At 41.9% G+C, this 14,989-nt stretch overlaps 1 protein-coding gene across 1 annotated transcript; it reads left to right on the forward strand.

Moving 5' to 3' along the window:
• The first annotated feature begins 12,161 nt into the window (after positions 1-12,161).
• LOC147421340 (N,O-diacetylmuramidase-like) lies at positions 12,162-13,244 on the forward strand. The gene is made up of 2 exons (XM_086504919.1): positions 12,162-12,657; positions 12,799-13,244. The coding sequence occupies exons 1-2, from the start codon at positions 12,222-12,224 to the stop codon at positions 13,107-13,109; spliced, it is 747 nt and encodes a 248-aa protein (XP_086361045.1). The 5' UTR covers positions 12,162-12,221; the 3' UTR covers positions 13,110-13,244.
• The last annotated feature ends 1,745 nt before the right edge of the window (positions 13,245-14,989 follow it).

Below are 14,989 nucleotides of genomic sequence, written 5' to 3' on the forward strand. Positions count from 1 at the left end.
ATTTCATCCCCCTCAGGTGTTACCCAGGTCGTCCCCCTATTTCCCCAAGTGTCTATGGTTGATGCTAGGTGGACCCAATCCACATTGTCTGATTCCGTCATCCCAGGTAGGATATCCATATAAGGAGAATCTTTGCCAATGTCTGTATCCTTCTTACAAGTGTAACAATATTGTAGTGGGGCCGAGTGAACTGTGGTGTCAGAGCGATGATCAATAATGGTTTTACTCCCTAAGGGGTGTACCTTACCAGTCACCAAATCCACTCTAAGGACAGAGTCTTGGAATTGCAAATAGACATGATTTTTAGACCAATCGTGAACCATTTGTGCTTCCCTCATGAATGGTCGTCCTAAAATCATTTCATATGACATAAGGTGTTTAGAGAAATCCATTACAATGAACGTATGTCGTACCTTGTGTCCTAGAACTTTGATCTTAAGATCCTTGAGCATCCCCATAGGTTTGGCTATGGTACCATTTGCCATCTTTACCACAATGTTAGTAACACTGAGGCGGGGTTTTCCCATGGATTCCCAACAATCTTTTGTAACGATGCTAACTCCCGCACCACCATCAAGAATTCCCTTTATAGTTAATCCCTTGGTAGTGATGGGTAGGGTCGCATTAGACTCGTCGCCTTCAAAATACTGCCCTAATTCGTTAATGGGTACCTCGATCACAGACTCGTGTCCATCTAAGTCAAGTGATTGCACATGATTTTCCTCATCAATCATAATCGAGTCAGGCCTATTTTGTTGCGCAAACTGCGGTAATCCCGTTCGTAGCTCTCCGTTAAGGAATGCTCGAAGTGCAAGGAATAACTCAGGATCTCCATACAGCTTTGCTATGATCGTGGTTCGGACCTCAGAAGTCATGAAGTCCACGAGTTTGGCAACATTCATTGGCGTTTTGCAGGGTGTAGGTCCTTGACTAGGAACTGGTGAGGATGGAATCTCATATTCCTCAATGGGATCAGGTATTCCTTCGTTAAACATCCTTTCCAACAAGAAGGGTGTATGCTCACTTTCTGATGTCCTGTCCTCACTCCCTTCTTGGATGATACTAGATATGGCTAACGGTCTATGGTTCATGTGGGGTGGATGAACTTGCGTGGGAAACACTGTGTCATGAATTTTTACATGCATGGGTTCTGGTTCTAGTTTCCTTTGAGTCTCCTCCACTAAACCTCTTAAATTTGGATTGAATTTGGAAACACTTGTGGTGTTTTCAGAGGCTCTTTATGGTTTTCTCTTATTCGGTTTTCATTTGGTTCCATGTTACGGTTTTCTTTGTCGGTCTTTCCCTTTGTGGTATTGGTTCTAGTCTCCATTGTCTCGACTGAATCTGAATCATCCTCGAGGTCATTCATATACACGGGGTCATCTCCTGTTCCTATGTTTGTTTTGGAACTTGGCTTTGAATTTTCCGTATTCTGCGACTTCTTCCTTCGTGTCTTCTTTTTCTTTGCTTGGATAACTGACGCGGTATCTCTCTCTTCGAGGATATGGCCTGGCCCTTGAAGCATGGACCGTGTAATCGCATAAGCAGGTGCGACGGGTGGTATTGGTGATGTCACACTAGCAATTTCGACCAAATTCAGGGGTGTGATTTTAGGCGCATTTGGGTTATAGGGGCATTGGACAATCAAGTGATCTATGCCACAACGATTACATGTGAGTATTGGCATTGCAGACGTGCTCCCTTGATTCATTTGCATCTGTGCAGCATTCTTTTGCAGCCTAATAGGGCATTCCGCTACTCGATGTGGTCCACCACACTCGTAGCATTGAAGAGGTGGCCTCCTAGCCTGGGTGTTGATATTTTGACCTCTGGATGCGAGAGCAGCAGCTTGATAAACCGGCTTGACTTGTCCCCAACAATCTTCCATGTAGTATATAGGACATTCTTCCAATGTATCAAGTCCGTAGGCAATACTAGTGTCTATTTCCTCCTCACAACCATCTGCATAAGCATTTGATGGCTCGCAACCCACTTGGTTCATAGGGGCGACTCTTGGATGCGGGGGCTGCGGTCCTAGCACAGGAGGTGGTAGCGGTGTAGCTTGTACAACATTTTGAGATCTAGGGACCATGTGTTGCGGTAGTTGCTCAACAGGTGGAGTAGGCATCAATACAGGAGCTCGAGGCGCATCCGTCCAGGCTATAGGTGGTCTATTTGCCATCATACGTTTGATCATTAAACAATCCTTAGCTTGGTGACCATACCTACCACATGCGTTGCAAGTTCCATTAAATTTTACTCTAAACGTAGGGCACTCACTAGTGCTATGTGGACCTAAGCAAATGGAACACCATTGTTGCTCCCTTCTTGGATACATGTGACTATTTTGAGGGGGTCGATTATCCTTAAGAGACTCTTGGATTGCCTTGGTGAGGTCTGTCAAGAATGTCTCAAATACCTTTGGCTCATTGGCAATGGGCTTTGCAGTCATGGGTTCATACTCAATGGCTTGTGAGCTAGTGGATCTCGTGTCAGTAGACACCCTCATGCCTGCTATCATCAAGTTGTCCTCTAATTGGATTGCATTGGCAGTGACATCTTCCCAGGTTGTGATACCTCTAATCACTAGTCCATTATAGATTCCTTCATTCCTCAACCCTCGAATGAATCGATCAAGCAGTTGGTTATTGTTGAAGCGCTCATTTACAGGGCAGCAAGAGTTTAAGTGCTTTAGACGACTAATGAAGTCCCTTACTGACTCTCCTTCCTTACGTTCGGCCTTCTGTAGCTGAGATGCTACACCCCAAAGCACACCTTCTCGTATGTACTCCTTTAGAAACAACCTTCGAAGGGTAGGGTAGATTGTTTTCTCGTCCACCCTTAGGGTCCTATACCAATCTCCAGCCTTCCCACTTAATGTCAAGCTTAAGGCATTGCACTTATGTAGTTCGTTGCGTTCCCCTAAGGAATCACATACTTGTTCAAACACTTCAATGTGTTTTCTAGCATCTTCGTCCCCATTGAATTTTTGCGTGAGTTTGGCAATTTGTACTGCCTTACTTCTAGGCTCTCTATCAGATGCATGACGCATATTTTCCGCGATAGATCGACCTATGGTTTGAGCAAACGCTGCCAAGTCACCTATGTGAGGAGGCAGGGCCGGTGGAGGTACTCTTGGAATCATATGTGGGAGAGGAACGGGTACCGGTCTTGGCATATGTGTGGATGATGCAGGATATGGAACATAACCGGGCATAGGTCCACTCGGATAAGAGCTAGGGAGCGGCACTCGAGGAGCATAAGCAAGTGGTACAATTGGAGGTGGGGGGGCCATGTGTGCATAAGGGGCTAGAGGCACATACGGTCGAGGCCCCATATTAGGTACTACGACACTAGGTAGTGGCACTGCGCTAACCGTAGATGTCATCGGTACATTCTCTGTCAGGCTTATCCCTGGAGTGAGCACTGTGTTTTCCTTGATAGAGGGTTGAGCCAAGTTAGGGAAGCTAAAGTTTTCGCTCGGAGGCTCAGATTGCATAGAGACCCCAGGTGAAATGACGCAAGATGGGTCCATGGGACTCATTAGAGGAGTCTCCATTTGTGATAGAGTAGGCTGTTGAGCCTTACTCGTATCCAAAAATCTCATGGGGCCAGTTGAGAGTATATTTACCCCTCGGTTTTGCCTTTCTGATTGAATAATGCCATGGATAACATTACAGATCATTTTCTGTTGATCTTTGATGCTCGTGGCACTAGAGGTGGATTGTACAATCTCTATCCATCCTACATGGTAGGCGTGGCCAGAGTGTAGATCCGTCAACACCTCAGTGTGGAGGTCGTATGTCCAATGATCATTAATGAACAATCCTTCTAGAGTCGACGTGTTAACGGTTTCTTGTGAGGTAGAAGCAATGTTGCTCCCCATGGTTTTACTTGTCACCAACGGTACTCTAGAGGGAACTTCTGAAGGAGGCAGCTCAACAGGGCCTTCTTGGTAAGAAGTTGGTAGGATATCCACATGGACACTCTTTGGGGGTGTGGGGTCCACGTGCGATGTGAAAGGAGAGTCTACTTCCCCACCCCCTTCGTGTGCTTCATTTGCATCAGGTTCCGAGCAAGTAGCTCTACCTAATGTTTCCATGAAACGGCTAAACATACTAGTACTAGGCTGTGGAGCTTCGGGAGGTGCATGGCCTTCTCTCTCAGTGTTTTGGGTAGGGTATGCTTCCATGATTTCTGAGTCGGAGGAGGAATCACTAGCGGCTATTTTAGGGTCTTGGGTGGTGCTACCTTGTGTCCCCGCTGAGGGTCTAGAGCTTATCGTGGATGGGTAATGGGTGTCCGTATGAACAGAGGGACCCTCAATATGCTCGTGTTCTAACACTCGCCCAGAGCGTAAGTGCATGTGCTTTTGATACCCTAAGGTGTCAAAAAAGCTGCTCTAGGAGGCCTTGTGACTAGTTTTTAGCGTGTTTTTTGTTTGTTTTTTTTTGCTAGATTTTTTAGAGCGTGTCGTGGAATGGGCCGTGTGATAGCTCGAAACGAGCGTATCGGTCAGAGGGTCGTGCCGTGCTTTACAGCCCTCCGTTTGGTCACTCTATGCCCTCGGAATCCCTAAAACTGTCAATTTCCAGTAGGGAACTAGGCCCAAACTAGAAAGTCTAAGGATGCAAGTGGGAAGAGAAAGGAGGAGAGTGGAGGACTTGTCCCACATGCTCTCATTCTCTCTTGAGGGAGTAGGGTATATATATAAGAGTGAGTCTAGTATATATCATAGGACTGAGGACTGAGGCCTGGGCCTGGGCCTGGGCTTGGGCTTGGGCTTGGGCTTGGGCTTGGGCTTGGGAAAATGATCCCGATCCCGATCTATCTTTTATACAAACCAACCCGTCCGTTTTAAGAGTCACGTTTTTTATTTTCGAAAAATATCGCTTTCAAAATTTTGTTTTTTTTTTTTTTTTCAAAAAACTTTTTTTTTTTACTTATTTTTTTTTGTTGATGCAGAAAATACAGAAATTGAAAAAAATGCAGAAAAACGTAGAAATGCAAAAAATGCAGATATTGCAGAAAATGCAGAAAAAACGCAGAAATTGCAGAAAATTGAAAAAACGCAGAAATGCAGAAAATTGCAGAAATTGAAAACGCCGAACTTGGAAATGCAGAAATTGCAGAAATTGAAAAACGCAGACAATGGCAGAAATTGAAACTTGACAGCAATTGTAGAAAACGCAAAAAACAGAAATCTCCACACACTCCTTCCCTGCCTTTCCTATGATAGAAATTGCACCACAAGGAAGCGTAAAGTGCTAACCGAGCTTAGTGTAGGGCATATCCCCGGCAGCGGCGCCAAAAATGTGCGCTCCTTGCCGCACTGTCGAAGCAAGGGACTTGCCGATACACCGTGTGCGAGCCACAAACGGCTCCAAGCACACAACAAGCCTAAACTAGCAAGCTCAAGAAAACAAAGGGTGTGTCACTCACCGCTCTACTCTCGCCTTCGTGGTGAATTCCTCGCCGCGATGAAGAAGAAGCTGCAGTCGTGCCGCGCTCAACCGCTTCGCCGCCGTCGTGCCTTCGTAATGCTCGATCGCACACACACTCTCCCTCTCTCTCTCTCTCTCTCACACACACACACACAAGGAGGTGAAGAAGAAGAAGATGGAGATGGAGCAAGAGCACTCTTCAATTGCACAAATGAGAGAATGAGTAAAAATTAGGTTTAGTTGGCTTTTATAGGAGCTCACCCCATTCACACTTGGGCACCCATGCTTAGCCAACTAACCCCTTGAATGTCCAAGTTAAAGTGCGCCTCTCATCGACGATCACTCTACCTTTCCTTATTGGACCGACAAGCCCGGTACCTGACTCTACCAAATACATAATACGCGTCCATCATAGGTGATGGGTGTCCGTGAGCCGTGAGGGTTAACAGGAAGTTATAACTTCACAAGACGCTTGTGTTTTTCCCTAGTTAGGTCTCTTCGATCCCCGGCAATAGCACCAAATGTGGGACGGGTGTCTACCTCACTCCTATCTTATTGCAGATGTAGCGAGAACCACGATAAAATTGTCAATCCATGGGACGAAGCTTACTCAACTAGTGCATAGAGGCTACAAGAGGTTGTCAATCTCTTGGAAAACAAAAAACAACTCGCATCTAACATAAGCTACACTCAAGTGACTGAAATCACCAAAAGCCAATAGCTCATCGGTAAACAAATCACATCCGTTACAGCATCAAATGACATCCAAACGTAACGAAACTTCGAGGACATGTTTATAAGACCTAAACACACATGTTTATGGTCTCAAATCTCACTTTAGGTCAAGTGAAAAAATCACGATTATAAACAACAGTGGATTTTTGACCTAGTTGTTTTTTACTTAGAATGCATCTAAATGCTTAGTAATGATGCCCCAATACCCCACCTATGCGTACTTTTGTATTTTTAAGTGTAAATTCCTACTTATAATAAAATTAGGCCGCGGGTCGGCGACGCCAAAAGCTACAAAATACTGTGAAATGCTTATGTCAATGCATAGAGCTCTGAAATCACCAAAAGCCAATCGCTCATCGGCAAACAAATCACATCCGTTACAATATCAGATGACATCCAAACGTATCTAAACTTCTAGAACATGTTTATAAGAACTAAGCACACATACTTATGGTCTCAAATTGCACTTTAAGTCAAGTGTAAAAATCACGATTATAAATAGTAGTGGATTTTTGACCTAGTTGTTTTCGACTTAGAATATATATAAATGCTTAGTATTGATGCCCCAATACCCCACCTATGTATAGTTTTATATTTTTAAGTGTAAATTCCTACTTATAATGAAATTAGGCCGTGGTTCGATGACGCCAAAAGCTACAAAATACTGTGAAATGCTTACTCAATGCATAGATCTCTTACCTGCGATTGCAACGCAACAGAGGCGATTGCAATGTGACAACCGGGGAGGGAGTAGGAAGCACGAGAAGGAGAGAAGTAAGCGCCATTAGCTCACGCTGTGTATTTCATTATCCAAAACTTGAAAATAAGTTACAAAAATTGGCCTTTATACCTTAGCCAAGGTTTTTGGTGGTCAAAACTAATAATCTGGGAGCTCTAATTAAAGATAGGTAAAGACAGGTTGATACAATCTAGAAGCTTGTAGCCCCGGCTTATCAATTACAAAGTTTATCCGGAAAATAGAGTTACAATATTGCCGATTCATCAAAATAATAAGTGTTTTTACAATGAGAGCTCTGAAAAATGGTATCCGAGTTAACTTGCTACTAACACGCGCGATGCAAGCATCAGATCTTTTAAAAACAAAAAAATTGTGATCAGCACATACGCAATAACGGTCTCTTTCCCATAGAGAAACTACAAGATCCTCATTATCAGTCTCATGGTCCAAAGGGAGTAGATCAACCCCTGCAAGTAGATCTTACTCCAATTTCATCACAAAGAAGACGATTATCAAACCAACATCCATCGATGGAGTCTATCGCACCAATACTCAATGCCACATTCCAAAAAGTTGAGATGGATCAGATGTTATATGCGTTCTTTGACATGGATATCATCATTGCAAACCAAGGTGGCGATAGCATTCAAAGCAACACTGCAAATCAACCTCAATTGTCCCATCCATATTGACATCATGATAGCAACGATAAAGAGGGTAAGATGATACAGACTCTAATTGCACGTATGACGCTTTAGTGGTTTACAAGGAGTTTTTATGAGAATACTCCAAGTCCACCTTGTCAAAGGTTAATGATACTACAGACCATAGTGGTGATTGTTATGAGGAGAAGAAGCAGTTGAGCAAATATTTTTGTTAAATTCTGAAAAATATTCATGATTTTTGCATAACGGTTATCAGAGTTCCTCTAGACAAAATACTTCATGTACGTGATGGATCACTTTTTATTGTCGATTTTGGTGCTACATGAAATATGACATATCACTCTAAGTGGCTCCATAACTATCATCCACTACCAATTCAACGTGTTGTTTATCTTGTTGATGATACTACTTGTCAAGTAAAGGATATTGGAGATTTATATCTTGGTACCTTATCTACCTCCACTCGAATTTTGCGAGGAGTATTACATGTATCAATATAATATTATTTTAGTTGCTTAACTTGTTGATCTCGGTCTCATTGTTGGATTTGATCATACCAAATGCCGAATTGAAGAAGATGGACAAACTATAGCCATTGCTCCTTAAAACAGTAATTTGTTTGAACTCTCTCTCAATGATGTTGTAGCAAATGTTGTCACTGCTCTGGGTGATCATGATTGCAAAGTATGGCATCACCGATTTGTTAATGTTGATTTCTCAAAACTCCTTGATCTTCAGTGTCATGATCGGAGTATTCTCAATGAAGTAAGATGTATTCTCGTGTTTTTTGGACTAAAGATAATTTGACAACAATATTTATTGATCAGAGTCATCTTCCTACTACTGCACCCTCTGGTAAGCTATCCATCACAACATGGAAATGTGACATTCCTTCTGTATCTCATTTTTGAACCTTTGGATGTATTGCTTATATTTATGTTCCCAAAGAAACACAAACAAAGCTTGATGCTCCTGGTCTTGAAGTTATTTTTATTGGATATTCTAACACTTCCAAAGGCTAAAAATTATATGGCCCTTCCTCCAAGAAAGTAATTATAAATTGTGATGCTTCTTTTAATGAGGCTCATGGTCGAACAACTTATGGGAGGCTCATGGTCCATGGATGATTCTGATGATACTAAATCATTGCTTTAGGCTTTTCCATTTATTTTAGATGATAAAACTCTTCCTATAGAGCAGCTTTTTCTTCACACCCATCCATTCCGAATGTTGCCAATGATGATATTGATATTTTTTTTGATTTGCCAATTGAATTTGAACATGGCTCATGTCATGTTTATGATGATGATATTGTTGATAATGTTTTCACTACTTTTGAAGATCTTGTTACTTATAATGAAGCTATATCTTCACCACAAGAGGATCAATGGCAAGAGACTATGGAAGCAGAGTATGATTCTCTTATCTCTAAAGGCACATGGATACTAACTAAACTACCTCCTAGTCGAACAACTATTAAATGTAAGTGGGTGTATAAGACAAAGGTAAAGCAGATGGATCTTTTGACAAGTTCAAGACATGTTTAGTTGCAAAAGGTTACTCCCAAGTAGCTGGTGCTGATTATCAAGAGACCTAGTTGTTCGCATTACAAGTGTTCGAGTTTTATTGGCATTTTCTGTTCAATTTGATTTAGAAGATCATCAAATGGATGTGTGAATTTCTTTTCTTAATGGAGACTTGGAAGAAAGAGGACATTTATATGGAATATCCAAAAGGGTTTGTTATTCCACGTAAATAAGATCTTGTTGCTCAACTCCATAAGGCACTATTCGCGAGCGTGGTATACAAAATTTGATCTTTTTCTCACCTCTAAAGGACTCATCTCTTGCTCTGTAGATCCCAACTTATACATAAAGTGACAAGGTAGCAGTTTCGTGATTCTTGCTCTTTATGTGGATAATACCATCCTTGTTTCCAATGACTTGGGATTTATAATTCAGCAACAAGTGAAAAAGTTATTATCTTCTACATTTGATATGGTGGATCTGGGAGAGATTCACTCATGTCTTGGAATTCAGATTCAAAAGAACCGCACAAGAAGTATTTATTACTTTGACAGTGGTAGTCAACTTGTCACAAATCAACCTTATGCTAACTTGATTGGATTTCATCAGTTTGTTGGCATAAACACTCGCCCTGATATTTTGTATGTTGCTAATTACCTTGGACAACATCTTGCACGTCCTTCTCTTAAGCATTGGTCTACATCAAAGCGTGTATTGAAATACTTAAAATGCAGTACAAATTTTGGTTTGATATATCGACAACAATTGACATCAAATTCTATGCAATCTCTTTCTCTTTTGGATTACACAGATGTAGACTGGACAAACTCACATTTATCTATGCGATATACTAGTGGAAATTTCTTCTTTATAAATGGTTGTCTTGTTTCTTGGACTAGCAAGAAACAACGATGTGTTGCAGTTTCTACGACTGAGTTAGAATATGTTGCGGCATCACTTGCAGCTCGTGAGCTAATCTGGCTTCGATAAATGCTCATTGATACTCTCGTCTTTCTAGCACACCCTTGCGGTGTGACAACCAGAGTGCTATTAATCTTGCAAAAAACTATGTTCAACATAATAAGTCAAAGCACATTGTTGTCCATTATCATTATGTTACGCATGAAGTACGCAAAGGTACCATTTTAAACAATGTCCAAGTGATCAGATCATTGCAGAAATTCTCACCAAAGGCCTCAACGAGTCACATTTCATCCTCTTGAGCTCGTAGCTTGGAGTTGCTTTGGCCTCACTCTTTTTAAATTAGCTTCTCTACTATTGTGATAGCCTTGTATATATGACATTGTAATCCTATAGGTATCATGCACTATGCACAATCCACACTTGCACACTGTGATCTTTGAGTCACTTGTATATTTGTACATAAATACACAATTCACTTTCACATCATGCATCATCAATGGTTCATATTTTCACATTGTATAGGGGCTTGGATTTTTCCCTTGAACTCCCCAAGGGTTTTTTTATCCAAAGCTAGAGACCTTTGTTTGAATGGGAGTGCTGGAGCTATATATGGCTAACTCTACTCAACTTGCTCTCACCCTCTTCTTGAGCTTGCTCGACCTTTTCCAAGTAGCATAAGACTTTTGATGCCCTCTCCTTCTATGCGTTTTAGGGGATTATAAGCCACTACTTTCATCGGAGGAAGATGAAGGTGCTGAGGATAAAGAAGTGGGTGACCTTTTTCTCTCCAAGGAAGAAGGTGATGAAGCTGGAGAAGAGGGTGACTCTATCTCTCCTTTTTCTTCCCTTAATAGCTCTCTTTCTTCTTGGGATTTTGAGGACAGGGACTATGCGGTGATCTTTTCCTCCTAGAAGAAGTTGGAGATCTTCGTATCCTCCATGGTCGTGGAGCCACATCTTTTGAAGGGTTTGGAGACTCTCGTCTTTATCTTTTGTAGGGTTCCTCCTCTTCTCTCACCGGAGAAAGTCTTCTTTTGGAAGTCTCACCGAGAGGCTTCCTAAGTACTTTCTCTTCTGGTTGAGTTTAAAGAATCCCATGGGTGCGAAGTTGTTGGACAACTTCACCTTGTAGAGCGGGATTGCACATGGCTTGTTGTAGCCTGGTGACAAGATAAGTCACAAGAATAGGGGCATCATTAGTATCACTTTCATGTGAAAAATCAAAGTCATCAATATTCATTCTACTCTCTTTATTATTGTCAATCATGCTAGTAAAATTTTGGTGTACGCTAACTTATTCTTTGGTAGCTTAAAAACCTCTCATAAAAAGTTGCTAGGACCTCTCCTCTTAAACAAGAAAAGAGAAACCAATAGCTCTGATACCAATGTAAAAAAAGTAGGCTAATAGCATTGATTGTAGCGGAATTAAAATGACAATAGTGAGCAATTCATTAAGAGAATTCTTAATAAAGATAGAGAGGAAGTACTTGATTAAAGATAGCAATATAAACATGCAAACACCTAGTTAGCTCATCCTTCTAAGTATCTCTTGAGTACCTCTTGTGTTGGCCTAGTGTGTGCAAAGGAGAGAGAGGTTAAGAGAGTGTGAGATAAGAAAGACAGAATTGTGATTGCTTGTTTGTTACTTTAAAAGTAAACTTCCGAATGGAAAAACCAAGGTTTTATAGATGTATAAAATTAAGGATTTTAGGACACTAATATCTTCTAACCCATCATTCTAACTCATCAAATCGAAGCACGATGCATAGTAGTTTGTATAGCTTTAAATTGCTGATCAAAAAAGACTTTTATCGAAAAGCTTGAGAAACCTACACATCGAAAATTTTATAGGTAAATAATTGGCTATATTCGAAGGATTTTACACTAAATTTCTATGTTTTCTCACCTTCAAAAATGTGAATTCCAAAGTTTGTAGGTTTGTATCGACCGTACTTGTAATGTACTTTGCAAGGGTAGGGCCAAGCTTGTGCAGAGAGCATGCAGTCAAAGGTGAAGCGTGTGCACACGTTCCTTGCATGAGTCGAGCTCACTCCCGAGAACTCGGGCTCTGCAGGAGAGTCAATATAAGGTCCCCTGATCTGTGTCTAGGGGTCATTGTCTTCCACAATAAGGTATTCATTGGTAGGGGTCATTGCCTTCCGCAATAAGCTATTCATTGGTTGCAGGGATGGCTTCATCCCAATTAGTGATCATGATGGTGGTTCTGGCTGCTGCTAGCTCCGGCCTGGCAGGAGCGACGGAGGCTCCAGCGCCGGCGCCGGCTCCGGTCGACCCGCACCCGCCAGTGTTCGGTGCGGACGTGAGCGAGGTGCAGGGGCCGCTGAATCTATCCATCTGGGAGGCTGCGCATGCGGCAGGCTGCGAGTTCGCCATTGTGAAGGCCACGGACGGCATCAACCTCACCAACCCTTATTTTGCCTCACAATTCAACGACACCCGCCACGTGGGCATACTGCGCGGTGCCTACCACGTCGCCCGCCCCCATTTGTCGGATGGCGCCACTCAAGCTGCCTTCTTCCTTGACAACGGCGGAGCCCTCAACTCCAGCGACGAGCTCAGCCTCACGGGTACCCTTTGGCTCGAATCCAACCCTGCATGTACAGGTATTTCTTTCTTCTTAGCTCTCCGAGCTTGCTTTTCACCCGGTTCTCTCTTGAGTATCAAATCAATGCACTACTTTTGCTTAATTTCTGACATGAGGTCCATGAATGTTAATACTGAGTATTTATTGTTATGGTTGCCAGAGGGAACCTTGTGCTCACTTGAGGATAGTTGTTATGGGCATCATCAGCACTCAATGGGCATGTGGATTGAAGGTTTTTTAAATGCTTACAATGCAACCACTGGATCAATGCCATTCATCCATACAAGTGCAGATTGGTACAATTCATGTGTGGGCAAGCATGGTGACTTTAGTAAAACAACTTGGCTTTGGATTTCATGTATAGGATGTCCCTCCATCACCACTTATCCTTACAATTGGACCAGCTTCGTTGTTTGGCAATATGCCCTCGGAGGTCCCCTCCCTGGCAACCAAAATATGCATGATGAATAAGAGCTCACTCACATTAATGCTTCCCTCTTTCCTCCTCATTTCCACGATCCCTATTTCAACCCATGTTTACAATTTGTAATGTCCACCTTTTGTTGATAAATAATGCTCCACAGTCTTATTATTCCAATACACTGAATTGATTAGACCTTTGTCTATGAGTCCCAAGTTCTCATGCACATGCATGTGTTTGAATGATTGTAGTTCATCATTGCAAGGTAGCATTGCTAGCTAGACTTGATTCAAGTATTCTCCTTCTTTTCGGAACGCTCTATTTGCTACAGGCGGGAGTGTAGAGAGCCCTGCAAAATACTCAAAATAGCGCATAGCAAGACATAAACGAATAAATCTACGTACCTGTCAACTCGCACAAATCCATAATCGAGCACAATACGAACAGAGAGAGACAGAGAGTGGGGGAGAGCAAAAGAACACGTGCAGGCACACCTCCTAGAGTGGAGTGCTACGCAAGCACGGTGAGAGAGGAGGGAGGAGAGAAGAGAAGAAGACACAAGCACTGGGTGAAATCTCCCCCCGTGCAAGAGTGACCATTTCCCTCTTGCACGTATTTGTTTTATAGATTTCTTGAACGATCAAATTGGTTACAAACTGGCCGACCGGTCATAAATGGCCAAAGCTCATAAAAGAAAACTTGAATAATAAACTGTACAATATATATATTTCCATTCGCATAGGCCTAGCTTGGTCTAGTCTTTTCCACCTGTCAGTTGCAATAAATAATAAAATATCAATTTTATAACATACCTCTCCATTGAAAAGCAATTGTCCTCAGTTGCGAAGAAAAAAAATCTACAAACAATACTTGTCAAAAATAATGATTAGAAATCTGTATCAAATAGTAAAAGAAAAATACATAAAATTAGACAATATTGCTTATGCCTGTCGTCATCCACATACTACCTATTTTAGTGTCCCATACCACTAGAATAAGCAGTATATGCCATACCCTGATGAATCAGGATATCATTGGTCACACTCATCATCAATCTCATAATGTCAAGTCTCATCACATAAACACTGCCGTAATAATCACCAGATACCAAATCCCAATTCAATTTCAATTCCACAGTATAAGTCCAAATCCAAATCACTTTCATTATGTACCCAGGTAACAAAATCATATGAGTTGCAGTGGTGGCCAGCCACTGCAGCATGATTTTGTGATTAGTGTTGCCTCAACCGGCAAATCTACACCAAGAAGACGTGTTGCCTAGATCGGCGAATCTGCACTAATGCTGCCTATATCGGCGGATCTGCATTTACCATTGTGAATAGATCTGCAATTTGTTAATGTGCTGCCTAAATCGACGGATCGGCACAGATAATTGGTGTTGCCTAAATCGGCGAATCTACACCAAGACGAGCATTTACACACTGCCTAAATTGGCGGATATGTGTGCATGTGACCAATGGACTAGGCAAGGCATAAAAATATAACATTTATCACAGGTGTAACAGCAATGTGGAGCGTGTTTGAGTAGGGGGGTACTTACAAACTGTTGTTTACTATCCCAGAGTACCTTAGCTCACATGAGTAGCTGCATAGCTAAATCATCTCAATGAAAATCCCAGGAGGATATACTGTATTTGAAAAACCATATATACCATTGTTGGTGCATGGAGAGAGGTACAAGTGCTGCAGCTAGCAAACTTACACCAAAGTATAGCTAAAAGATTCAAAATGTGTTAGCGTGAGGTTAATAATTGGTCATGAACTTGCAATGACAACTATAGAAGGGATTAGTATACAATTAAGACAATTGTGAGACAACTGAACGGAAAGAAAATTTTTGTAGTTCTAATTAAATAGCATAGGTCAACTAGTGTCACTAACCAAAAAATACAAGAACGAAGTGCGAGTT

This window comes from Adiantum capillus-veneris, chromosome 28, assembly GCF_014529385.1.
Source record: "Adiantum capillus-veneris isolate H3 chromosome 28, ASM1452938v2, whole genome shotgun sequence".
Taxonomy (NCBI): Eukaryota; Viridiplantae; Streptophyta; class Polypodiopsida; order Polypodiales; family Pteridaceae; genus Adiantum; species Adiantum capillus-veneris.

Bases quoted from the DNA above. Each gene is read 5' to 3' on its own strand.
- LOC147421340 (XM_086504919.1), top strand. From the start codon at position 12,222: ATGGCTTCATCCCAATTAGTGATCATGATGGTGGTTCTGGCTGCTGCT. The intron at 12,658-12,798 runs GTATTTCTTTCT...TATGGTTGCCAG, and splicing joins ATCCAACCCTGCATGTACAG to AGGGAACCTTGTGCTCACTT.